The sequence below is a fragment of the Typopeltis vanoorti genome, chromosome 13, assembly GCF_054136105.1.
Source record: "Typopeltis vanoorti isolate ZY-2024b chromosome 13, IOZ_Tvanoo_1.0, whole genome shotgun sequence".
In the NCBI taxonomy this organism is placed as follows: domain Eukaryota; kingdom Metazoa; phylum Arthropoda; class Arachnida; order Uropygi; family Thelyphonidae; genus Typopeltis; species Typopeltis vanoorti.
The window spans coordinates 16,607,148-16,634,107 of NC_143561.1; the positions used below are offsets into that span (position 1 = coordinate 16,607,148).

Here is a 26,960-nt window from a genome sequence, read left to right on the forward strand (position 1 = left end):
CGTTACTTTATAAAAATTTTAATTGAGTTTCTCTTCTTGTTTTTTTATTCACTGTCCTTTTAATTGTTTCACAGATTTTCCAAAATTTCTTTATTTTTTTTCATCTTTATCTTTCAGGTATATTATTATGCAGTCTAAATAATTAAGCTGTGTCATCTGTTCTGTTATTTTATTTTCTATAACGATTTTTAATCTAACTTGATCTTGACCTTTAAATGTCATGACTTTTCTTTTGTGAAATTTTTAAATTGTATTGTTGGCTTATTTTGTTTAATTCATAAACTGATTTTTGAAGGTCATCTCCATTGTCTTGTAATATAATCATAATCAAATACAGCATTGTATTGATAACTTTCCTGTTTAACTGGATACCTTGTGTTATTGTTATTTTCCATATTTTAATAATGTGAACTATCTATCTATCTATCTATCTATATATATATATATATATATATATATATATATATATATAGAATCATTGTAGATAAGCTACATCCCTGTCTGACACCCTGATTAATTTCAATCTCTTCTGTTAATGTATTACCTACCTAATAACTGTATTTTTGTATCTTTATAAAAATTTTATATATCTTGTACCAAATTTTATTATTATTATTTAGGCCTCCATGTAGTCAAAAGACTCATCGCGGGAAGTCTTTCCTAGGAAACACAAAGCCTATCAAGACCCATCGTGGGAGGTCCCTCCTAGGAAACACAAAGTCTATCATACCACTCCTTAAACTTATTGACTGTTTTCGCTCTCACCACTCTATCAGACAATGCATTCCATGGTTCAACCATGCTCCATGCAAAGAAACCACTCCTCACCCTCTTGCTCACAGTTTCCTTTCGTAACTTCCAGGGATGACCTCCTTCCTGCTGTTCAACCAAGCGAAAGAACTTCCCAGTGTCAATCCTGTAACCACCTCTCAACAGTTTAAAAGTCTCAATCATATCACCTCTCCTTCATCTATTCACCAAACTCTGCAGTACACGTTCTCTCAGCTGATCTTCATAACTAACATTGTACAGTCCTGAAACCATCTTTGTTATCCACCTTTCCACAGTTAATTTATCCCCTTCAAATCAGAGAACCAAATCTGAGAACAATAGTCTAAGTGTGGTCTGATCAGGGTCTTATACAATGGAATAATAACTGTTTTATCTCTGCAGGTCAGCATCCTTCTCAGTATTGCAGCAATCTTCTGTGTAACCTTCACCACCTTTGCAATATGTCTCCTGAATTTCAGGTTTCTATCAATCATCAACCCCAGATCTGTTGTCTCCCTTACTTCCTCCAGTATAGCTCCTCCAATAGAGTATGCAGCGTCCCATCAATGTGTCCCAAACTTCAAGACCTTGCATTTTGTGGCATTAAACCGAAACCCCCATTCACATGCCCATCTGTCTAGCTTAGTCAAATCTTCTTGCAGAGCTACCACATCTGCACTATTACTAATAACCCTTCCTAGCTTCCCATCATCTGCAAACAACTGAATATCCCCCCTGCAATCCGCTGACAATGTCATTGATATAAAGGTTAAACGATATTGGTCCTAGTACTGGTTCCTGTGGGACCCCACTTGTAACCCTCTGCCTCCTTGAAACTACCCCACCATACACAACTCTGTTGGACTGCCAATCCTGAATCCAGTTGACCAACCTGACATCTAAACCCATGTGCTGCAACTTAAATATCAGCTTATCATGTGGCACCCTGTCAAATGCCTTCGCTAAATCCAAGAAAATGGCAGTGTGTGCCTTTCTCTCATCTACTGCTCTTGTAACTTTATTATAACAGGCTAGCATATTACTAAAACAAGAGCGTCCCTTCACAAATCCATGTTGACTCTCACAGATAACATTACCCTCATCTGCCCAATGCTGTGTATGGTCCCTAACTAATTTCTCCAAGATCTTAACAACTACTAATGACACACAAACTGGCCTATAATTAGACACTTCCAGTCTGCTACTGCCCTTATGCAATGGCACTATCTTACCTTCCTTCCATTCCCTTGGCACCTTTCCCATAGCCAGACTTTGATTGAAAAGCCAAGTCAAAAAAGCTGTCAGTTCTTTAGCACGTTCTCTCAAAACTTGTGGTGAAATATCATTCAGTCCCACAGCTTTACTGACATCCAGAGTACTCAATATTTGGAACACACTCTCCTCCTGCACCTCTAAACCTCGAACCTGCCCTTTTTCTCTAATATTAAAATTTACTTCTCCAGGATGAAATACACCAATAAAGTATTCATTGAACAATTCAACTATGTTCTCTGCATCAGTCACTCTATTCCCATTTTTATCCCACAATGTCATTCTTCCACAATCACTTCTCCTCCCACTGGCCACAGCTAAAAAATTCACTAGGATTTTCTTTGGGTCTTAGGGCCAATCTCTTCTCATATTCCCATGCAGTTCCTGTATAATATTGTTTGTCATCCATTTGACAAAATTGTATCCTCTTTTTCACTTGTGGAATACAGCTTACTGTTGCTGCTAACAAATATTCCTTCACAATTTCCCAAGCACTAATGATATCCCAGCCTTCCAATTCTTCCCTCCATGAAACTTCCCCAAGTTGATGTCTAAGACTATTATAATCACCTGCCTTATAATTCCACATACATTCCTGTCTCTTTGATACTCCTGCATGTCTATTCATCTTCCAAGTCAAAACCACACGGTCACTCTCTCCAACTCGTGGGAGAGATGTCATCTCAGTTATTATCAACTCTTCTGATGCTATAACCAAATCCAAAACTCCTGAACCTCTTGTTCCCTCTATTACATGTTGCCTAAGACATTTGTCCCTCAAGAATTCTAGAAATTCTATTCCCTTATTGCTACATGCATCTTCTTCCTCTCCCCAATTTATACTGCTGTAGTTAAAATCTCTCATAACAATCATTCTTCTTGCACTTGCCAAGCTCAACTGTTTAAACATCTCCTCGTACCCACCCTCTGTGCTCCTTGGTTTGTAGCAACATCCCACTAAATATCCTGCCTTGCCAACTTCTACCTCACACTATATGCTTTCAAAATTTTCAATTTTCTTTAACACCCCTCCCGGTCAGGACGTATATATATGTCCAGATAAATCTGGATTCGATTCTGTAACACCTATTGGATAAGAAGTGCAAGTTGGTCTCACTATTTCATCCACCTTGGCTTGTAGAGATGTGAACTGTTTATGTATAGCTGTAACCTTTACTCTGTTACACAGTATGGCCTTTGTTGTTTTTGTGCTAAATAAACTATAAACCAAAGAAAACCTGAAACCACCTCATATGTACTAACACTAATAGTCAATAGAATCTCGTTAAAAGGAGTAAACTCTCCTTAATCGCAATCAGGATGTGAATTCTTTGTTCCAACTTTGCTCACATCTCTTGAGCAGTGCTCCCCCACATCAGGGAACAGTGTTCCCTGATGATGGCATTTGACTTGGCTGAAATATTAGAAATATTAAATATATTATAATTAATATTCAGTCTACATTGTAATTTCCTTAAAAAAATTATGAATAGCCAATTCATAACTCTGACCACTAGAGTTACTTAAATGAAAGAAGCAACAGAACAGCTGTAGAAAATATTACTTGACACCTCCAGGGAGTTCAAAGACTCATTGAGGGAGAGCATCTACTCTACAATTCTGTCTCCACCACGCATCCAACTTAAGCGAACCTCATCTACACCAATGCCATCTGCCTGCCCACCATCGCTACTACCATTTTCACAGACAATCGCAAACATCCATGTCCATTGCTGGATTCAAACCCGCAGCCTTTTGGCTAGAGATCAGATAGACTAACTAACTGCTTGCCAAACCAGTCTGGCAGAATATTCAATTCAATGTGGGGAGCAGTGCTCACCACATCAGGGAACACTGTTCCTTGATGATGGCATTTGACTTTGCTGAAATATCAGAAATATTAAATTTATTATAATTAATATTCAGTCTAAATTGTAATTTCCTTAAAAAATATTATGGAAAGCCAATGCATAACTCTTACCACTAGACTTACTTAAATGAAAGAAGCAACAGAACAACTATAGAAAATATTACTTGACACCTCCAGGGAGTCCAAAGATTCATCGAGGAAGAGCATCTACTCTACAACTCTGTCTTCACCACTCGTTCAACTACAGCAAGACTCATCATCTACACCAATATTATCGACTGCCTACTACTACAGCCTTTTGGCTAGAAAGCAAATAAGCTAACTGCTTGCCAAACCAAGCCGGTGGAATATTCAAGATATTCTGTCACAGGAATACAATTGATACTTGAAGTAGAAAAGACATTCCACCCCCTTTCCCAAAAAATGCAATTTGAAGGGCAACTGTAGTAGATAATATCTGATGAGAAATTCTTTAATATGGAGGTATGAGTTTTACAGTGGCTGCATAATTCAGAAGACATAGTGGAAGGATTAATTCCAGGAGATTGAAGTAGAGCTCTCATATTCCCCATTTATTTAAAAAAAAAAAAAAAAAAGCAGGAGGAATAAAATGAAATGTGAAAATTATAGATAAACTGTGAAATCTTAGCCACTGGTTACAACCCCCCCCCCCAATCCCCAGTCCAAAAAATATTACTCTCTCATTCATGAGCTGAGACTATACCAAATCTATTGTCATTCCATTTATGCTGGGCACATCTGAAAAACTAGCAAAAATCTTAAAAATTTACAACCACTTATAGACCATATAAAAAAATTGGCATCTATCTGCTCCACCCACAGTCCCTCGACATGCCAGGCGTTTATCAGGTGTCTTATAGTTTTAATTGTCCTACTATGGTCACACAAACAGAATAGCCAACATCAGAATTGCAGAACACATGGACTACATCCAGTTCCATGACACTGGAAGAAGGCCACTTTATTCCTGCAACAAATATGAATATGAGAGACTATTCCTAGAATCTGCCTCAAGAAACCTGAACCTCTACAAATTGAAACTTTTTCAAATTTGGGAAGCCCTTATCCATAAAACTTCAACCTAACAGCCAAGAACATCCATTTTAGCTGACTAAGGGGCACTATTTAAGATTTCAGACTCCTTGCCATGCTTCAGCCTCATTTATTCAGTGTAGTGCTTGCATGCACATGTCATATTGTACTATGTTCCCTGATGATGGCATTTGACTTTGTCAAAATAGAAATATCAAATTATAATTAATATTCAATCTGCATTGTAATTTCTTTAAAAAGTTGCATTTAGTTCTTTCAAAGTAATTACTGCAGAGTATCTTTATTCCTAGTTTTTATATCACATTTTTCATCTGATTCCTTTTTTATAATGCTCTTTTTTCCATTTCCAAGTTTTTTTTTCAATAGTCTCTAGAACGTTTTGCCACTTTCATGATATTTTTCTTCTGCATTGTTTGTGTTCAGCTACTTCTACATACAGCTTAGTCTTGTTACATTTTCCCTCTTCCCCCCCCCCTCCTGTATGCTGACTTGCTTGCCATCAGCTTTTGAAATGCTTTTTTTTCCCAGGCCTCTTTAACTTATTCAGTTATATATATACACACACACGCACACACCCTTGCAACTTGAAACTAAAAATTTTAAATGTTAAGAGTTCTTATTTGTAGATGTTAGTAGAGGCTGACAGTTTGTACAAATCAAAAAGTTGTTTCCTATTGTATTATCATTGTAAACTTTACTTTTGGAGGTTAATTTTGTTTCTTTCTGATCGGAGAATGCATCTTTCTTCAAAAGTGTGAACAATCATTATTTTACGATGAACAACCATATTATTTCAGGGTGCAGGAATGATACTGATACTGGAAGAATCAGTGGCTGAAGAATTAAAATTCAAGTTTAATAGGTATGTTTATTACATTTTTCTGTATAATCAACTAAAAATAAGTGACCATTGTGCTCTGGATAAGACATATGCTGAGAATTTTATTTATTTTTTGTGATCTCTTTTGACTTTGATGTAAATTTGAGAAATCATGAGTACATTAGTACTGAATGTAGTCATGATTAAACTTTTAGTACAGAATAAACTATTACACATCTGAAATGTATAAATCAGGCTGAACAGAAATGCTTTTACTGTTATGATATAAAAGTTTTATAATGGTTTACAGCATAATTCACAAGGCTTGATTAGAAAGTTGAATCTTATAAGGGCAGAGCTTGCATATATCAATTTATGAAAAGGAAAATAAAACTGATAGTAAGAATTACAAAGAAATTTTCCTGTTCTGTTGCAGATAAGATTTATGTAAGTAGATTTGAAAACAGGCCAAATAGGATTGTTAGAATGAGATTCACTTTTAGATTAAAACTAAAGGGTCACTTAAGGGTCAAAGCCAAATAACTGAGAGAAGATCTCCACATTGCCTTTCAGGAATGCAGAGAACCGACTAAGGCTTCTGATCTAATTTGCAATCCTCACCTTCATGTGGTGCACCCTGTTAGTAGATATCTCCTGGGTACTAAACGAATGAGGATGGGTTGGCAATTTGGGACTTAGTCAACCAAATTTTACTTTTTATTGGCTTAAACCACAAATGCATATGATGGTACAACATGATGAGATTTCATGCTGGCTGGGACATTACCCAGTTAAACAAGGCCCTCGCTGTTTTCTTCAGGGAACCAGAGCAAACAGTGAAAAATCATCTACTGGAACAAGCAACTTGGTATTAAAGTAAACCAAGAAATTGTTTTAATCCTACTTGGTTTTAGTTGGTTTTAAGATGGGTTGAAGATGGGAAAAACAATATAAGGAGTATTAATGGAAAGGAAATTGAACCAGCAGACGAATTGGAAAATTATAGTGTGGACATAATTGGTATTAAAGTAAACCAAGAAATTGTTTTAATCCTACTTGGTTTTATTTGGTTTTAATCCTTTACCCAAAGAAGCAAAACAATGTTATGCGCGAGAAATCTATTCACGTCTAAGCTACTTGTATACAGAAACTAAGGACTTCGCGTCACCTGCCTTAGTACAAGAGTGGTCTGAAAAGTTCCCGACCATAGATGGCAACACTATCGGCAAGAGATTTTTTTTTTTTTCTAAGTTGGTACAGCTGTCATAAGCATCCATGTGAAATTGCAAGTCATTCTGTCAAGTAGTTTGTTTTATACAGCTGTCTTAAGCAAAAGTGTTGTGTGTATCATTTGAAAATTCGATAAAATTGAGTATCGTGTGGTTATAAAATTCTTTGTAGAAGGTTTATTGCCAAAAGAAATTCATTCGAAGTTCATAAAAGTTTATGGCCACTCTTTTCCTTCGCTTTCGACAATTAAGAAATGGGCTGCCGAGTTTAAACGTGACCGTACCAGCCTTGAAGATGATCAACATGAAGGACATCCAAAAAAGTGTAATAACACAAGAAATCATTGATCAAGTGCACGATATGGTATTGGATGACCGGCGAGGCAAAGTGCATGAAACTGCTGAGACTATAGGCATTCCAAAAGAACGTGTAGGATATATTTTGCATGAAGAAATGAAAAAGCTTTGTGCAAGATGGGCACAGTGCTTGCTTAGAGCAGATCAAAAATGCACTCGTATGCAAATATCTGAACAGTGCTTTGAGTGTTTTAACAAGAATAAAACTGATTTTGTGCATTGATTTATTACTGTGGATGAGACTTGGATTCACCATTACATACTAGAATCCAAACAACAGTCAAAACTGTGGACAGAAGCCAGTTGTTTAGTGCCAAAAAAGACAAAATCGGTTCCATCAGCAGGAAAGGTCATGGCATCGGTGTTTTAGGATGCTAAAGGCATTTTGTTTATTATCTTGAAAAGGGTAAAACAATAACCTGGGAATATTATTCCGAATTTTTAACTTTTTAACACAAATGGTAACGAGAAGTTCCATTGGAACAATAAATGGACAAAACACCACCCCATCGTGAATGTGTTCAAACTGAAAAATATATAGTGAATGTTGTTATGGCAGTTTCAGATATTATGGAATTTGGTTGAAGAGCATTAGCATTTCAATTCAACAATTGTCCGCTTGCTTTTGTTGTTGAGTCGTGCAATCTTTTGTTAATACTGCACCAATCATATGCACATCTTCATAGCTGCTCAATCTCTGCTGGCCTACCATTGCTGTCCATTTCCCACTCTGCTTTCACTTCTCATTAGTCATTCGTGAAATATCGTTCATTATATATCTCGAGTCTTGTAAATTACTGGTAATTTTTGCTTGAAATTATGGGGAAGAAGATGACCAATATATTTGGCTAGATGACTTTGACGATTCACACAAGGAAACCACTCTTGAGGCTGGAAGTAGCGATAGCGAATAGGAGATTCTTGGTAAGTCATATCCATTTTCAGTTTTTTCCTGAAAACTTTGGTTTCCAAAAATTCCTGCATACATCTCGCACCACGATTTGTTAGCTTTAATTTTGGTGAAAAAAAGTGAGTTATATTCGAGTAAATACGGTACAGCTGCTTCATAAGAAAATGGCTTTTATGTTGGTCTTGAGTCTTTTCCATAGAATTCTGTATTTGAGGAGATGACATGTTTGTCATATTCATACTAAAGATGCAGACCATTCTGTCATAATTCAGTATGAAGATGCCCTTGATGCCAGGGTGAAAATTTAATGCAAATAAAATTTCTAATACAAGTCTTTTTGTATTAATTAATTCTATCATTCTCTTCTCTTCCTGTAGTGAACTATGACTATATGGGTTGCATGTAAATGGCTTTGGAGTAAGTCTGCTGGAGAAAGTGTTGCTGGATGAAAGTATAGTGTGTGATGCGTGCCAGAGATCAGAATGAAGATATGAAGAGGAAAATCAGGAGATGAACTACTGAAGAGACAGAAGTGCTTGGCAGTGGAAACAGTATAGTAGCTTGAGAGAGGAAGAGAGAATGTGAATACAAGAGGAATAGGGAAATGGGGGGGGAACCTTGGGTGGACAGGGAGACATGACATAGAGAGAGTGAATGTCGAAAGTGGCAGTGAATGTGTATGAAGATGGAGTATATTACAATGTAGGTGGAGAAGCAGAGACTGAGCAGGTATATGTGGTAAACGGTGATAAAGGTGATTTGGCAGGTGTAGTGGGGAAATCACAACCAACATATTGCTTGGATAGGACTGGCTGTAGACCTAAAATGAACTGTTGTGTTTGTTTACAAATGCCAGAAGTATCAGAAATAAAGGGGAGGAAATGGTTTCAGTGATTGAGTTTATTCACCCCCAAATCATTGGAATAAGTGAAACATGATTGATATCGAGAATGAAGATGATATCGTAACGGGAATAGAAATGGAAGGGTACAATATTTTTCATGAGGATAGAAAGGGCAGGAAGGGAGGGGGGGGAGAGTGCTGCTGATGATAGCAGGGAAATTAAGTCCACATAAGGTAGACATGAAAGGGGGAAATAGTGGCAATGGTTATGAGGCAGTGTGGTGTAACATGGAGGTTGAGAGGAAGACATTTAGTTGGATGTTGCTATAAGACTTGGAATGTGAAAGGTGGTGATGAAGAAATGTATAAACAACTTGGATTAGTGAACAAAGGAAGGATAATTGTTATGGGTGATTTTAATTATGGTGGTATAGATTTGAATGAAGAGATAGCATTTGAGAATAGGAAAATGAAATTCTCGAGTTCTTGAGAGATAACTGTCTCAGGCAGCATGTAAAGAAAGGCACACGAGGATCAAGAGCTCTAGATTTCATCAGAGGATGTAATTGTTAGAGGGGTTTCACATTTTCCTCCAGTTGGTGAAAGTGATCATGAAGTAATCACCTGTGTTGTATTTAGTCATATGCAGACTTTTGTGAGGAAAGGATATATGTGGAATTCAGTGGCAGCCAGTGAAAATTTTAAGTGGGGGTGCTGCATATACAAAAAAAAAAAATTTCTAATCAGTAACAAATTTATTAATAAATAAATTTACATATTAAAAATTGCTTTATTAAAAATATTTCATCCTCACCACAACAAACACCAATAATAAAAGTTTCATATCAATAGCAATGACAAGTGCAAACGAATATCGGCATTAGATCGCAGTGCATTTGTTTTGTGCAACAATAATTGAAAAAATATAATTCTTTTCATATTTCAACAGTGACACTCATCAGAATTCAGCCTTGTATCTATAACAAATAAATAATTGTGTTATTTTAACAAAATAAATAAGATTTACAAAAAATACGAACAAACACTGATAATAAAAGTTTCGTATCAATAGCAATGACAAGTGCAAACGAATATCGGCACTAGATCACAGTGCATTTGTTTCGTATAGCGATAATTGAAAAAACATTGACACTCATCATAATTCAGCCTTGTATCTGTAATAAATAAATAATTATGTGTTATTTTAATTTATAAGCATATAAGTTATTTTATAAGCATGCTAAAAATACACTGCCGTTTGGGCAGTGTCTGAATGATGTAACGTGCAATGACGAGTGTTAACGAATATCGCCGTTAGATCGCATTGCTTTTGTTTCGTGTAACAATAATTGAAAATATATAATTCTTTTCATATTTTCAACAGTGACACTCGTCATAATTCAGCCTTGTATCTGTAATAAACAAATAATTATGTTATTTTAACAAAATAAAATAATATTGACAAAAAATAGTTCACCACGCACACGCACCAATAATAAACGTTTCATATCTCACAGAAATAACGTGCGTAAGGATACTAAAAATACACTGCCATTTGGTTTGGGCAGTGTCTGAATGACATAACGTGTAATGACAAACACAAACGAATATCGGCGTTAGATCGCAGTGCATCTGTTTTGTTATCTAAAGCATTAATCGAACAATTCCAATTATTAACTATTCAATCAATGTCAAAACATAAGCTGTAACCTTTAACATGTTGTATTGCATTTATATAATGTTGTAAGCATTGTTATTATTTATAAACACAAACAAAATCAAAATTTTTCATTTTTTCCTTGGGGGTGCTGCAGTGTCGCAGTGCTTATGTACGGGCTGCCACTGGTGGAATTATAAGGCTGGTGATTATGACAAGCTTAGGAGACAACTTTGAGCTACAATATGGAATGAGGAGTTGAGTCGTAAGGATATAAATGCTGAATGGGAACTTACAAAGAAATACATAACAGCATTAATGTACGAATGTATCACAAAGGCCAAAAGGGCTGAATAAGGTAGGTGTAAAATGGATGAATGAGCTTATGCATGCAATCCGGAAAAAGAAAGTACTATGGAAGAAGTACAAGATGAATAATGGTAATCAGTCACATGAAGAATATAAAGAACAAGCCAGGAAAGTGACTCAGTTAGTAAGGAAAACAAAAGTAGAGTATGAGAAGAAATTGGCAAATCAGGCTAAGAAAAATCCTAGAAAGTTTTTTTAGATATGTGACAAGTAGAAGGAAGGATGTTCATGGAAAGATGAAGTTAAGGGATGAAAGTGGTAGAATGGTAACTGCTGCAGAAGACATTGTTGAAGTATTCAGTGATCAATTTATAAGGATGTTTCATCCTGATCAGGGTGAAATCATGAGGAACTTAAGTGTAGAGGACATAGGAGAGGATAAATATGTAGCTGAATATAACAAGGTGTTCTGATCTCAGTTGATTCCTCCTAATAAGAATAAAAATGTTAAGATTTTATTAACAATTACATTTTCATTAGCATATCTTCTCATTTCATTCTACATAATTATTATGTGGGTTAAATTTTTTTGGTTTTCCACTTCACCTGTAATACTCAGATTGTAGATTCTAAAGACGTAAAAATTGTTTCATGATAATTTTAAATAAATATGTAAATTGAGAAGCAATGGAATGTGTGCCAAAATGCGGTAGATAGCATCCCTGGATAGTATGGGTGAAGTGGTAGTCTAAAAATTACCTCATTTAATAAAAAAAAATATTTTATTATTATTTATTTAGCCATACTATTTAGTGTATACATAATATATTAACTACATATTCACTAAAGAACTCTACAGTCCTATTGTGCGAGACTAAGTCAATTTACTAATAATTTCCTGTTTCAATTTTACGATATGCAAAAATCACTAGTGGTTCGCTGCTATCCGCAGAAGACGATGGAACCAAACCCCATGGATACGGGGGGAGGGGAGGCTTACTGTATATAAAATTGCAGGGATGTGGGTGTGTACACATCCCTGCAATTTATTTATTGTTAAATTAAGTATAAGGCACTTAATTTAACATGTATATGCTATATTATTTATTATATAATCTGTTTTACTTATAATCATATAGATTATTAGGCTAAATTTGATTTAAATATAATATCAAAATTGGGCATATTAGCTCAGTTGTTTATGCATGTAACATTATGGTAAAATAAATCCACTAACAATCATGAAGAATCTTAAAAAAATTCAGTGTAGTCCAAGGTGTGACAGTGATGAGTTGAGATGACAAGCAACAATCATGAATGGTATGTTGGCAGAGCTGTGTGAGGAGAAAGGATATAGTTTGTTGATGTGTGAGATGCCTTCTAGGAATTGGCACAAAAGTTGATGGATTTCATTTAAATGAATGTGGTGTGAGTCAACTGTGGAGAGACTTGACTAGAAGAAATATATAATTTTGCTTACTTTATAATAAAATACTAATTAATAATACTGTATTTTGACATGAGTTTCCAGTTTTTTCTTCTCTTGCATTGAATTTTCATATAAAATGCAAAAAAAAAAAACATTCTATGATAAAATAGTAATAAGTTTCTGATTTCAATTGGAAAATTTAAAATGCATACATTGTTATATGATACAGCTATTTGTTGCTTTTGGCTTAACCCAGATGAGGCATTCCTCTGTTATTCTTATTGTATATGCCCTTTGTTAGCCTTTATAATTGTTTTTTCAGACAAATATCTCTTTAATTCTTAAAGACTGCCAAAACAACATTTTTAAACATTTTATTCTTTTCTTATTTTTTAGATATTTTGTTTGCACTATTTCAGCAATTACAGCAATGTATATAGCATTTGGTATAGCTGGATACATGGTTAGTATGAATTATCAGTAATTGTATTTTAATAACTACCTTAAAAAGTCTTTTAGAACACTAAGAGCAATTGCTATAACAGTGCCATTATATCAGTGTTTCACTTTTCATATCAGTATCATCTTTTTGGTCGCATTTATGTAATGAATGATGATACAACGGCCGTGAGCCCTTTTTACAGGGAAGTATGGCACCATCTCAATCCCCCCCCCCACTTTTATCTGGGCTTGGAACTGGCATAGCTGACAAATCAGGCCTATGGCTGGATCTTAGGTATTCCTGACTGTAATCCACACGATTAGTCAGGAATCAAGGGGCCTGTTCTGGAGGACAAAAAACCCAAGTTTCTGAGTGAAAAAACCCCATGTGAGACTAGCTAACTCACCTGAACGGTTCCTCACGTCACGGACAAGCTCCTACTAAAGGGCTTAGTCTATACTGAGTTCTCCGTAGCTCAGTTGGTATAGATGGGTGCATATATCATAAGACACCATATAAGCAAACAGCATGAATCCTAAATGGTAGACAAAGGGTACAAATGAAATATGTAATTTTATTGCTCTCTTCTTAGACTAAGAACTCCTACTTTAAAAAAAAATGTGCACTTGATGTAATTTATGGTTAACTTTTGTTTTCTGGAGTAATAATGAAGATTCCTGTCTTTCCTTGGTGTATCCAGGATGAGTTGAAGACAGTTCTTCAGCACTATTAGCACCATTAGCTAGCCTGTCTGTGAAAGTTTATGGGCTAAGTTCTTTGTTCAAAACCCTGATAAGTGATTCATTGAATGTTTATGGTGGGAGGGGAGAGGGCAACAATGGTGTTGTGTTGCAGTGCCTGATGAAATGATAAAGGAAAGAGGTCATAGTGCTAGGACCCAGGCCAAAGTTGTAAGTTTAACTGGTGTTACTGCTATTTAAGATAAACTAGAATTGTGGTCAGCAGGTGATTATGGTTCTTAAAAGGCTGACACATTTTGAAATTCTAAGGCACTCATTTTATGTTTATGTTGTGGGTAGGTGCAAGGAAGCATCTTGTACAGTTGGAAACATTTCATATTAGTATTTCATGTTGTGTAGGATTTGTTTTTTCAGTTGTCACCCTGAGTCTGATAATTGGCTAGGTAACTTTGCTTATAGGGATAAAAAAAAAAATCTATAATGGAATTGCTTATTATGGAACATTGGAATTAGAAGAGTTTAAAGCCAAAAGCTCTTAATTCCTCAAACCTAAGATGTAGTTCAAATGTGTAGATTAGTTGCATGACTCACACTTTCACCATATTCATTGGCACCTCGCTAATGAATATTACAGAATATTGTCCACTATAGAAAGGGAGAGCACTGACTCTGTATGCCAGAATCCTACCACACTGCGATGTGTATTCATTAACGCATTATCTTGTCCATCCAACCCAAACACATGGTGTAATAAGCCGACACAGGGTTAGATATGTGCCCTTCCAGCTTTGCCATACAACAGGAACTGAATGTAATAAAAGGTATTTCTCAATAACAGCTATCTAAGTAGCAGACATCTTGGATATGCCAAGAAAGCATGGAATTCCAGCTTCTCTAATCAGAATACTGGGATTTACAGCAAGTATTTCAGGATCTCACTATATTTCAGGACTAAGTGTTTCTCTCTCTCTCTCTCTCTCCTTCCCTCTTTATTTCCCCGTCTGAAAGCATGTCTAGATGTATTACTATAGTCTACTGTAACCACCATTTTTATGGCATAAAGAACAGAACAGGTAGTACAGTAATCCCTCAATTAATGGGCCCCCGATTAGTGCGTCATTTTTTTTCGATACCCAAATTCAATTACTGTGCCTATATACATCTTAAAAAATAAATGTTACAGATTTTAAAATATTTCTATCTCTACATATTTATGGCTAACTATTTTAAAAAATCACTCACCAGAATCAAATAATTTAGTTACCGATTTAAAACATTTTACAAAGTTATTTTTAATGGCATACTACACTACTTCCATGTATACTATGTTCCAAATTTTTACTGCCAAAGTTTATGTCGTCTGCTATAGTATGCCCACAGATTCGAGACCCTTCGACACTTCTGCGCATGTCACAAAAAGGAGAATCCATTCCGATAAAAGGGTAATCAATCAGTCTTCTGGGATGAGTTGTTTATTATTACACGTGGGAAAATTAACTTCTCTTTTATGATCATTGTAGTTTTTAAAGTGATAACTATTTTGCTTGTATAACAGTTGGGAAATTTTATCTATAAAGCACCTGATTTTGCATGTTGGCGACCAATTGATACGTTCTTCATTTCTTTCTCCCCTTCAATGATAACTGCCAAGAGTTAATTAAATCTCATTCTGAAGAATCTGACCTGCTAAATTTAGATGCACAGTGGGAAGATTCCCGAAGAATATGAAGAAAATTTAACCACTGATAGTCAGCCAAAAGAGATTTCACAGAAACAATTTGAAAATTTTTTTTGTACAATCAAAGTTTTTAAGCAGCAATGCTTAGAGGATAACTCTGATGAAGAGAGAAGCAGTAAAATTTGCAGAAAAGTAGAAGAGGCAATAGGGCCATACTGTCAGTTGTATGAAAAAAAGAAACAAAATGCCCACCGAACTACTTTAGCTCAATTCTTTGTTAAAGAAGTAAAATAATAAATTTATATTCTGAATATGTTTTATTGTCTTTCAGCTTCATGGTTTACCTTTAACTAGACTCTGAGACATACCTTAATTATTTTATAAAAAAAAAAAAATTAAAGGTCAAAAATGAAATCTGAGGAACAAATTAAACATTCGATTAGTGCATTTTCAATTAGTGCGCCTGTTTTAAAGAACGCATTAGGTGCACTAATTTGAGGGATTGCTGTCCTGTAGATCATTGCATTGGAATTTTTTTTAATTATGTTAAGGTCTCTCTGTATGGTTCAAGGCTTCATGTCTTTTATCTGCCATTGAAAGCTAGTTACTTAATTAACTAGTTGGTTTGATATATATACAATATAGAAGATATAAAAATTATATAAGCTACAAAGAAGAGGGGACTCCCAACAGAGTTGATATCGTCATCCCCCCCCCATTAGGATTGAACCTCCTGTAAGAGGGGTTAATGTTTGTGAAAATTTCAAATGGGAGTTAATGGGTAAATTACAATGAATATAAAAAAATATATATCTAAAAATACAACTAACTATGAATAACACTTTTCCTAGTTCTTGTCATGTGGGATCTGGATTCAGTCATATTAATAATTTACAGAAGAAAAAAGTGCATATCAGAACACAGTGCCCTAAGGATAAAATTGAGTAATTTTAATCCAGGTCCTGTGATTTTCACAAGATTAACATAACCTGCAAAGCAATATTGAACCGTAATTGTTAGTATAAACTGATTGTTACTTACTTGTATATTGTAATTATTTTATATTTTTAATAAATAAATATTAACAAATTTTTCTTATCAGTCCATTAAATGAATGTGTGTATATTTTGGAGGGAGTGTCAGTGAGAAATGCTTTTATGTAAAAAGTTTGAGAACTCCTGATTTAAAGTTTTTTATTTTTCAGATTAAAATAACTTAAACATTTATTTCATTTAACAATATGCAACTTAGACTAAAATAAACTTTATATTTAAATTAATACTGGCAAAAAAAACCACATAAAAAAATTAAAACAATTTAGTAACTTAATGGCTAGTTTCGTACATCACTGTTGTATGCTTCTTCAGATTGATATAAACAACACAATTATAAAAAAGGTATTAATAGAGATTTCTGAATTACAAATGATCATTTTTAATTCATTCAACATGTGACACATGTTGAATATAGGAAAGAGATATGATAAGTGTTGGTCATATTTACAGGATATGATATAGCAGGGGTGACCGACTATGCAGCCTTTTGTAACCAAAATAATTCTAGTATGGCTTAAGAAGAGCTGCAACCTTTGACCAATGTGATGGTACAGGAGTGAGTGAGAGTATGTTTGGTGAGGTGGGTGGTGGGATTGCAGAAGCTATGCCTGCCTGCCACAACATGTTAGTTACACTTCTGGCACTCATCTATTGGTATCGTTCAAATATTGTTGCATGAGTCCATTGACAGTGCTTGTTATCATTATTATTTCGGGCAACTCCAAGGAGTCGACAGATTCATCAAGGGAGGCCCTAACATCATGTCAATAACAACTATTTGACATTCACACAGTATCTATCATACCTCGCCTTGAACTCATTCACAGTCGTAGTACCCACAACAGACTCTGGCAGCTTATTCCACTCATTCATCACTCTCCAAGTAAAAAACCTAGCTCTGACACCCTTGCTAACCACATTCTTATCACGCTTCCATGTATGGCCCCTAGTCCTCCCACCACCAGTCCTATTCTCAAAAATATCTAATGAATTAATCTTATAGAAACCCTTCAGTAATTTGAATGTCTCAATCATATCACCTCTTTTCCGCCTATCAATCAATTTTTGCAACCCACAAATCTTCAACCTGTTCTCATAAGGTTCATTCCATAGACCTGCTATCATCTTGGTCACTCGTTTCTGGATCCTCTCCACCTCCTCCCCATCAAGAAGAAACCCTGGTGCCCAAATTTGGGATCAGTAGTCTAGATGGGGTCTTATCAAGGCTCGATACAGAGGAACAATAACTTGTTTGTCTCTGCTTGTTAAAGTATTTTTCAGCTACCAAGTGATTTGATGAGCTGATTTAGCCACTTTTGCGATGTGCCTCCTAAACTTCAACTCCCTATCCACTAACACTCCCAAATCCCTGGCCTCATCAATCTCCAGGAGTACAGTTCCACTAATGTGACATACTGCTGCTAATCTTTTCACCCCAAAATGCATAATCTTACATTTTGCCACATTAAATTGACATCCATTTTCCTTATCCCAGGCCTCCAAACTATCCAACTCATCTTGCAAAATTTTGACATCCTGTGCACTCACTATTGCTCTACCCAACTTTGCATCATCAGCAAACAAGTGAACACTTCCTCTCAGATTCTTTCCTATATCGTTAATGAACAAATTGAACAGTAGTGGTCCAAGAACAGAACCCTGCGGCACACCACTAGTCACAAGCTGTCTTTTGGACTCTACTCGTGAATAAATCACTCTCTGATATCTCTCCATCAACCACCCTCCTATCTATCTCACCAACCCTATATCCATCCCCATATGCTGCAGTTTACTGATTAGAATTCCATCTGGTATCCTGTCAAAGGCCTTAGCAAGATCCAGTAGAATCACTGTAAACCCATTACTCTTATCCAGTTCAGCCATCACTGTGTTATAAAACGTGATCAAGTTACTGAGGCATGATCTACCCTTCACAAAACCATGTTGTCCCCCATACAATATCCCATTTTCATCTATCCAATCCTGTATTTTTCTCTTGCCTAATTTCTCCAAGACCTTGACAACGATTCCTGATATGCTGATCAATCAGTAATTTACAACAGCAGTCTTGGAATCTCCTTTATGCAGCGGAACTATTTTCCCCTCTTTTCATCCCCCTCGGGAATAACCCAGACCCGAGACTCAAATTAAACAAAATGGTCAAGGGCACTGACAATTCTTTAGCCACTTCATGTATGATATTAGCTGGTATACCATCCAATCCCACAGATGTATTGACGGTGAGGTTTTGTAATAGACTACTCACCTCCACTTCATATACCACAATACCCGTATAATCTATTGGTTCATTCATTCCTGCAATGTCACCACTTGGATGATATATTCTTGCAAAGTGCTCGCTCAGTTATTCAACTATATCAACTGATTCGGTTACCTCCCTACCATCAGCATATTTTAAAATCATTCTGCCATATACATTTTTTCTTTTACTTGCAACATATCGAAAAAACTGTTTAGGATTCTCTTTAGCCTGCATGGCTAATGTTCTTTCATAATCCCTTTTTGCTTTTCTTACCACACTCGTTACCCTTCTGGCCTGTGCTTTATACGTTCATGTGCCTGCCAGTCACCTTTCTCCTTAAATTCCCTCAGTAGTTTGTTTCTTTTTTTGCAGCTCAAGCTTAATGGTGTTATTCATCCATTTAACTCCTACTTGATTTATTATTCGGACTCGAGGTATACAGTCAGCCATTGCCTCATGCAAACACTTCCTAACCGACTCCCATGCACTATCAACATCTAGCCCTTGCAGTTTTACATGCCATGGCACCGAACCAATCCAACTCCTAAGCTTGTCATACTTACCAGCCCAATAATTCCACATGTACCCTGTCTTTATTGTAAATTCCACACCTTTAGCCACCTCCCCAAGTCAAGACCCTATGATCACTCTCACCAATTGGTGGCAACGTGGTCATATTCGTTACAGTCAAATTCTCAGATGCAATTACTAGATCAAACACTCTCTGACCCCTAGTATTTTCCATTACATGCTGTCGCAGATAGTTATCCCTTAATAATCGCATAAAATCCAATTCCTTCCTCCCATGTGTCCTCTCAAGTTGAAATCACCCATAATAATTACCCTCCATCCACTCATTTCTTCTATTTGCTTATGCGTTGGGTATCTACTTTGATACTGAACGAACGAGGATGGGCTGGCAATTTGGGATTTAGCCGACCAAATTGTATTCTTATTGGTTAAACCAAAATAAAAAATGATGGTACAACATGACAAAATTTCATGCCGGCTGGGGCGTCGCCCGGTTAAACAAGGCTCCCGTTGTTTTCGCCAGGGAACCAGGGCGAACAGCGAAAAGTCAGCTACTGGAACAAATCTGAAAACAAACCCCAACTCAACATCACCAGAGTTAAAGATCGGTACTATCAACGTAAGAAGCCTGAATGGCAAAGAAAGGGAGCTAGCTGAGGAATTAGATAAGTACCAGATCGACATAATAGGGGTGACTGAAACAAAAAAGACCAAAACTGGTGAGATCTTTCTGAGCAATAAATACAAAATGTTATATTCAGGCAATAACAATCAAGCAAAAGAAGGAGTAGCCATAGTATTCAACACAAAATACGAGGCTAATCTTCTTGAATGGCAGTCAGTCTCAAGTAGAGTAATGTGGGCAAATATGAGAATGGGGAACTGGACAATGAGACTTATTTGTGCCTATGGTCCCACAGAAGGTTCTACTAAGGTAGAAGTGGAGGAATTTTTTGATGCTTTAGAAAAAGCAACTGACACAATGAAAAAGGAAAAGTTGGTCCTTGTTGGGGATCTAAATAGTAGAGTAGGAAATGATTGTGAGACATACAAAAATATTTTGGGAAAATTTGGAGAAAAGAGCAAAGCTAATAATAATGGCAAATATCTGTTGGATTTCTGCTCAGGACATGGACTGGTTATTACTAACACCATGTTCCAACATAAAAATGTGCACAAATTCACATGGAGAGAAGAGGCTAGGAATAAGAAAAGTCTCATTGACTATGTTATTGTTGATAGTGATGTTTTCTCCCTGGTGCAGGACACCAGAGTGTACGGAGGATTTGAAATTAGAAGTGATCACTATTTAGTCTTGAGCAGGATAAAATTGAATTTCATATTGAAAAGAATAACATGTAAGAAAGTTTTAAAGCGAATAAAAGTTGAGCAGCTCCCAGATGTAAACTGTAGACTAAAATACAGAAATATTATTGAAAAGAAAATGAAAGAGTTTGAGAACAGGAATCAAACCTTGGAGATTCAGTGGCAAACTCTGAAGGAAACATTGATTGATTCTGCCAGAGAGGCATGTGGTGAGGTTGTGTGCAAAGATAAAAAAATCAGAACTCCCTGGTGGACACAGGAAGTTAAAGAGGCAGTGAAGGAAAAGAAGAAAGCATATCAAAAGTTCCTGGCAAATAAGTCAGCTTTTACTCTTACAGAATACAGAGACAAATGTAAGAAAGCTAAACAGTGTGTAAAACTAGCTAAACAAAAGTCATGGGAGGACTTTGGCAAGAATATAGAAAATAAATATCAAGAAGGTGGCAAAATATTCTGGAGGTTGTTGAAGAAGCTTAGGAATGGAGGAAAGAGTGCTGTAAAAGGAATTAGAGATGATAAAGGTGAAATGAAAACAGGAGAAAAAGATATCCTTGAAGTATGGAGTAATTACTTTGAAAAACTGCTAAATGAAACAAGCAGTGATGACAGCACAGTGATAAAAAACACTGACCAGGCATGCAGTCAGGAATACATATCCATACTTGAAGTAGAAAAAGCCATCAAAGGCTTGAAATGTGGAAAGGCAGCAGGAGTAGATGATATTCGACAGGAAACGCTGAAGTATGGTGGTATAAGAGTCTTACAGTGGCTGCACTGCATAGTTCAGAAAGCCTGGACAGAGGGACGAATTCCCGATGATTGGAGTAGAGCTCTCATAGTACCCATATATAAAAAGGGAAATAAAACTGAATGTGAGAATTACAGAGGTATTTCCCTACTGAGTGTTCCTGGCAAGATCTATGCAAGTATACTTGAGAAACGGTTGAGAAGAATTGTGGAAGAAAAGCTTGGTGAAGAACAAGCTGGATTCAGGCCAAATAGAGGCTGTCAGGATCAGATCTTCACTTTACGACAAATAGTCGAGAAAGCATGGCAATATAACAAAGTTCTGTATTTAAGTTTTGTCGATTTGGAAAAGGCATATGACAAGGTGCCAAGAGAGAAGCTATTCAATACGCTGCAGTTATATGGTGTCAATGGGGCATTATATCAAGCAATACTTAGTCTTTATTTGAGTTGTGAGTCAGCAGTTAGAATTGAAGGAAGTACAGGAAGATGGTTTAATGTTAAATCTGGTGTGAGACAAGGATGTACATTATCCCTTCTGTTATTCATTATCTATATCGATCACATTATGAAGGAATGTGGTATTAAACCTGATATCAAAATTGGAGATGTTAATGTCAGCTCTTTGCTTTATGCGGATGATGTTATACTTCTAAATAAATCCGCTACAAGTCTGCAAGATTCTCTGACTAAATTGAATAGCTGTTGTAATAGATATGGTATGAAGGTCAGCAATAAAAAGACAAAGACAATGAAAATAGGCAGAATCATTGAAAATGTCAACTGTGTTGTGAATGGAGAACCTGTGGAACAAGTAAAACATTTCAGCTACTTAGGCACAATTTTTACTGAAGATGGTAAACTAAATATAGAAATAGACAACAGAATCAGCAAAGCTGGTATCGTGGGAAATCAATTGAATAAATTCATATGGAATAAAAGAGAAATTAGTCGGAACACTAAATTAGCTGTATACAAGACTGTGTTCAAACCAATTTTAACTTATGGATCTGAGAGCTGGGTCAGAAGTAAAACACTTGACCAAAGACTAGAGACCGCAGATATGAGAGTCCTGAGAAAGATTAGAGGCGTGAACAGATGGCATCAATGGCAATATCATATTAAAAATGAGGATATTAGGAAAGAACTTGACATTGTCAGCATCCAGGAATGCGTTAGCAGAGCTAATCTCAGATGGTATGGTCACTTAAATAGAATGGGAGAGGAAAGATTAGCAAAACAAGTGTTCTCTGCCAGGTTGGCTGGAAAACGACCGAGAGGAAGACCAAGATATAGGTGGATTGATACGGTACAAAGTGCCTTAGACGATAGAAATATAAGATCTGATAATGTTGGAGTCTTGACAAGTAACAGACTGAGTTGGAGGAAAATTGTAGATAGGAAGTTAGTAATGATGTAATTTTTTCATGTAGTACTGTCATATCCTGTACACCCCTTGAGGGTACATGGCAGGAATTTGATGATGACGATGATGATTCCATCACCTGGTCTATAGCAGGATCCAACTGTATATTTTGTTCTGCTAGTTTCAATCTCACACCAAATAGCCTCAAATGTGCTCTTTTCTCTATCCTGCAGTTCCACTTCTATTCTCCTTGGCTGTAGTTCATCAGCTATCATCAATAACACTCCTCTCCCCATTTTATTCTCCCTGTCACTCCTGAATACACCATACCCCTCACATTCAATCCCACTAGCTATATCATCTTCTGTCAGCCATGTTTCACTAATGCCGATAACCTGTGGTCTGGAAGTGCCAACCAAGGCCAAAAATTCTTCCTTCTTGTTCCTAATACTTCTGGCATTAGTATACATGAATTGCAGAAGCCCATTTGTCCCATCCCTATTTTGATGCCTTATACTACTATCCCATTCTGATTCATAGTCTTTTGTACTCACTTGGGCATATTACACACATTCATACACTCAGCTGTCTCCCTAAAGTTTACATATTTACTCCCCCCCCCCTCTTAATAACTCTAGTTTCCCTGATTCTGCACATCCACTTCCACTACATTCGACAACACCTTTTCAAGTCTCCGTACACCAAATCCATTCAAATGTAAACCATCCATCTTATATAAATCCTTTCGTCCATTGAACTCACTCCACACGTCCACAAATTCCACACCACTCGTCCTGCATAATTCACACATAAAGTCATTTGCAATTATGGCCATCCTTCTATACTCTTCACTGTCATACCACAGCAACAGACTCACCATCCTAAGTCTCTCACTCTTCTCTTTTGCTACCTCCAGCAATTCCTTCACATCCTCACTCATAGCCATTTTGTCTCCTTTCAAATCATTTGTACCTGCTACCACTATTATTGAACTCAATTATCATTGAACTCTTTTTCAAGTGCTTAGAAATGTCGCATAAAAAACATAAATATGAAGTTCCACAGAAGTTTTAGGCCAGAGTAGGAAGAGGAGTTTCTTTTTGTGAAACCAGTGTAACCCAAAGTAAACCGATGTGTGCCATATGCCAAATAACACTTGCACAAATCAAAGCCAGCAATCTCGAGCGTTATTATGACATGCATCACAGTAATTTTTAATAAAGAATTTCCTCTTGGCTCTGATCTGAGGTGAACTAAACTTTCAACTTTGAAAGAACAACTTCATGGTTAGAGTAAATCGATGTCGATCTTTATTAAAAAGGCTGATGTTATTATCGAGGCTGGTTTTATTTTAGCATTTAATATTGCACAGGCAAAATGTCCATACATGGAAGGAGAATTTGTCAAGAAGAATATTGCACAAATAATTTCTGTTTTAGACCCAGATAATAAAAAACTATCCAAACTGATTGAACGGATGCCAGTCTCTAGGCATACAGTTTATAAGGAGAATTTCTCTTATCAGTGCTGACATTGTAAATAACTTACACCATGACTTGAAAAACTGTGCTTCATTTATTCTGGCTTTGAATGAATCTACAAATATTCAGGAAAAACCACAAATAGTTACATTTGTCCACTTTGTATCTCATCACCTGGACGTCGAGGAATAGCTATTGGACTTGATAGAATTGAAAGATACATGTGGCTCTGACAGCAAAGAATCTTTTGATGTTCTACTTACAAAAGCTTTGGTATTGCGTGAAAAAATCGTCAGCATTGTAAGTGATGGTGCTCCAGCTATGAGGGGTGAAACTAAAGGACTTGTGGGGCTCCTTGAGAATAATGAATCATATCCTGCTTTCCTACCTGTACCTTGCATTAATCACAGGGAACATTTAAATTTAAACATGTAATGGAAGTAGTTCTAAGAATGGTCAATTTTATTCGTTCGAGTGCTAAAACACACTGACAATTCAGAAGCTTCCTCAATGAGTTGAATTGTGACAAGATTCCTAATGATGTATCATGGTTTTGCTTAGTAAGGTGGCTCTCAGTTAGCTATGTATTAAATAATTTTTTTTTTGTTGTTGTTGTTAGTCCTAATCAAGCAGCTTCTTAGAGAGAAGGAGAAATTTTTCCCTTATCTCGAAAACACTCAGTGGTTGTTAGACATGGCATTTTTCACTGATGTTTTCTACAGATATTTTTGGAACTTCAAGGGAAAGAAAAAGTAATAACCAATCTCGCACAGACCATGCTAAGATTCCAAAGCAAATTGCAACTTTTCCAGAGAGACTTGGAAAATAAAACTTTCAATCACTTCATTTGTCTAAAGAAAATACTGACAAATTCGATAGGAGTGGAATTAGAAATGGGATCTTATGTTAGCAAATTAGATGATCTGGCTGAAGAACTCAACAATCAGTTTTGCAACCTGTGAGAACTTAGTCAACATTTGCTTTTTTGGAAAATCCTTTCCTCACAAACATGCTTTAGCATGGTTGTCTTATTTCAAAACCAATTGTGATGGAGGTCGCAGCTGCAGAACTGGAGCTTTTGGAACTTCAAGAGGACGAAAAGCGGATGTTCTGTAATTGAGTTTTGGAAGCAAGTTCCAGACCAACGGTATCCAACACTTAAGCACTGTGCCAGAAAACTGATCTCCATTTTTGGGACCACGTACTCCTGTGAAGTGCTATATTCAATTCTTAAATTTATTAAATCTAAATATAGATCTGTTTTAAATTACGAACATTTGAATGAGCTTGTAAGAACTGCTTTGACTAATTACACACCTAATTTTAAGGAACTTACTAAGAAAATGGATACAAGGAAGGCCTCTACTAGTAAATAAGTAGAGGCCTTGTTTTTTTAACTAAAATTGTTGTGTTTCGACTTTAAAATTATTCTAATTGTTCAAAGTAAACTTCATTTAATGTGTTTCAAATTAAGCTTTTTTACTGCAGTAATTTTTATTAACCCTGTTTTTCTCTCTCATTTTTTATTTTGTTCCTCTTTTTTGTTGTCCTCTCTTCTCTTTTTGTTTATTTTTTCCTGGTAAAGCATGAAGAGCCCTGTTGTGACCACCCCTGTGATATACATACTTTGTCTCATGACATAATTCATTAATACGTGGGCTGTTCAGTAAGTAATAAGACTAATTTTACTGTGGCGAAACCACTCATCACAATATTAATTTCTGTGGAATAAAGAAATGTTGCTGTCTCTATTAACAAAAGAGGCTGATGATGGCATATATGGGCTGATGTGCCAGAGTGTCACGTGACTAAACGCAAGCTCATTTCGGCATGCCTATGAGCCGTGACAAGTCTTCGAAATGGAAGTGTCCTTGGAACAGCGTTATGCGATTAAATTTTGTGTGCGTTTGCAAAAATCGGCATCGGACACTTTTAACATGATACACGAAGCTTTCCACGATGAAGCAATGTCGAGGGCAAGTGTTTTTTGCTGGCATAAAACTTTTAAGGAAGGAAGGCAAAATGTGGAAGATCTTGAATATGAGGGAAGACCTTCAACGTCCATCATAGAGACAATGATCAACACAGCAGCGATTATCATCAAGCATGCCAAAAGGAAGCATCCATTGGTGAAGAATGGCTTCTTATTGCACCACGATAATGCAAGGCCACATATTGCTGGTTGTGTAGTGGAACAACACAGATATCCTACTACACCCTCCATACAGTCCTGATCTCGCACCGTGTGATTTCTGGCTGCTTCCTCAGCTCAAGAAACCACAAAGAGGCTGCCATTTCGAAAGCAACAAAGCATGTGTAAAAGCTGCGGAGGCGGTTTTGAAAGAACTCTCAAAACATGGACTTTCACATGTGTTTAAGAAGTGGACGCAATGTTGGGACAAATGCATTGAGTCTCACGGTAGTTACTTTGAAAAAGACCATGTAAATGATGACTATTAAAAGTCATCTGTTTTCTGTATAAATATAGTCTTATTACTTATTGAACAGCCTACGTACGTATCTTTTATGTATGCAGCCCAGAGCCAATTTAAAATCAAGCCTTGATTTTTTTATTTCACTAGGTCAGACATCATATTATTTCTTTAGCCTCCTTAAATTTATGTACAAATATTAAATTCTATTTATGGAATTTTAGTGAGTTGCCAATTAACATGATAGTTTTCATTAGTGGTGTGAAAGGCCAATCCAGATTTATGTCTCTTTCTTCTCCACCTCTGAGTTCTTTTGATGGATTTCTCCAGACTTTCTTGTCTATGCATTTACAATAGATTTTATAAACTCCTGGTCTCTTCATAGGTTGATTGGGTT

At 36.3% G+C, this 26,960-nt stretch overlaps 1 protein-coding gene across 2 annotated transcripts in view; it reads left to right on the forward strand.

The window, feature by feature from the left end:
* Positions 1-26,960, forward strand: part of LOC150099954 (uncharacterized) — a 257,685-nt gene that overhangs the window by 135,557 nt on the left and 95,168 nt on the right. For both annotated transcript variants that reach the window (XM_090402731.1, XM_090402732.1), the window contains 2 exons: positions 5,785-5,849; positions 12,938-13,004. In XM_090402731.1, the coding sequence (XP_090258857.1) occupies positions 5,785-5,849; positions 12,938-13,004 (132 nt within the window). The remainder of the gene's footprint in view (positions 1-5,784; positions 5,850-12,937; positions 13,005-26,960) is intronic.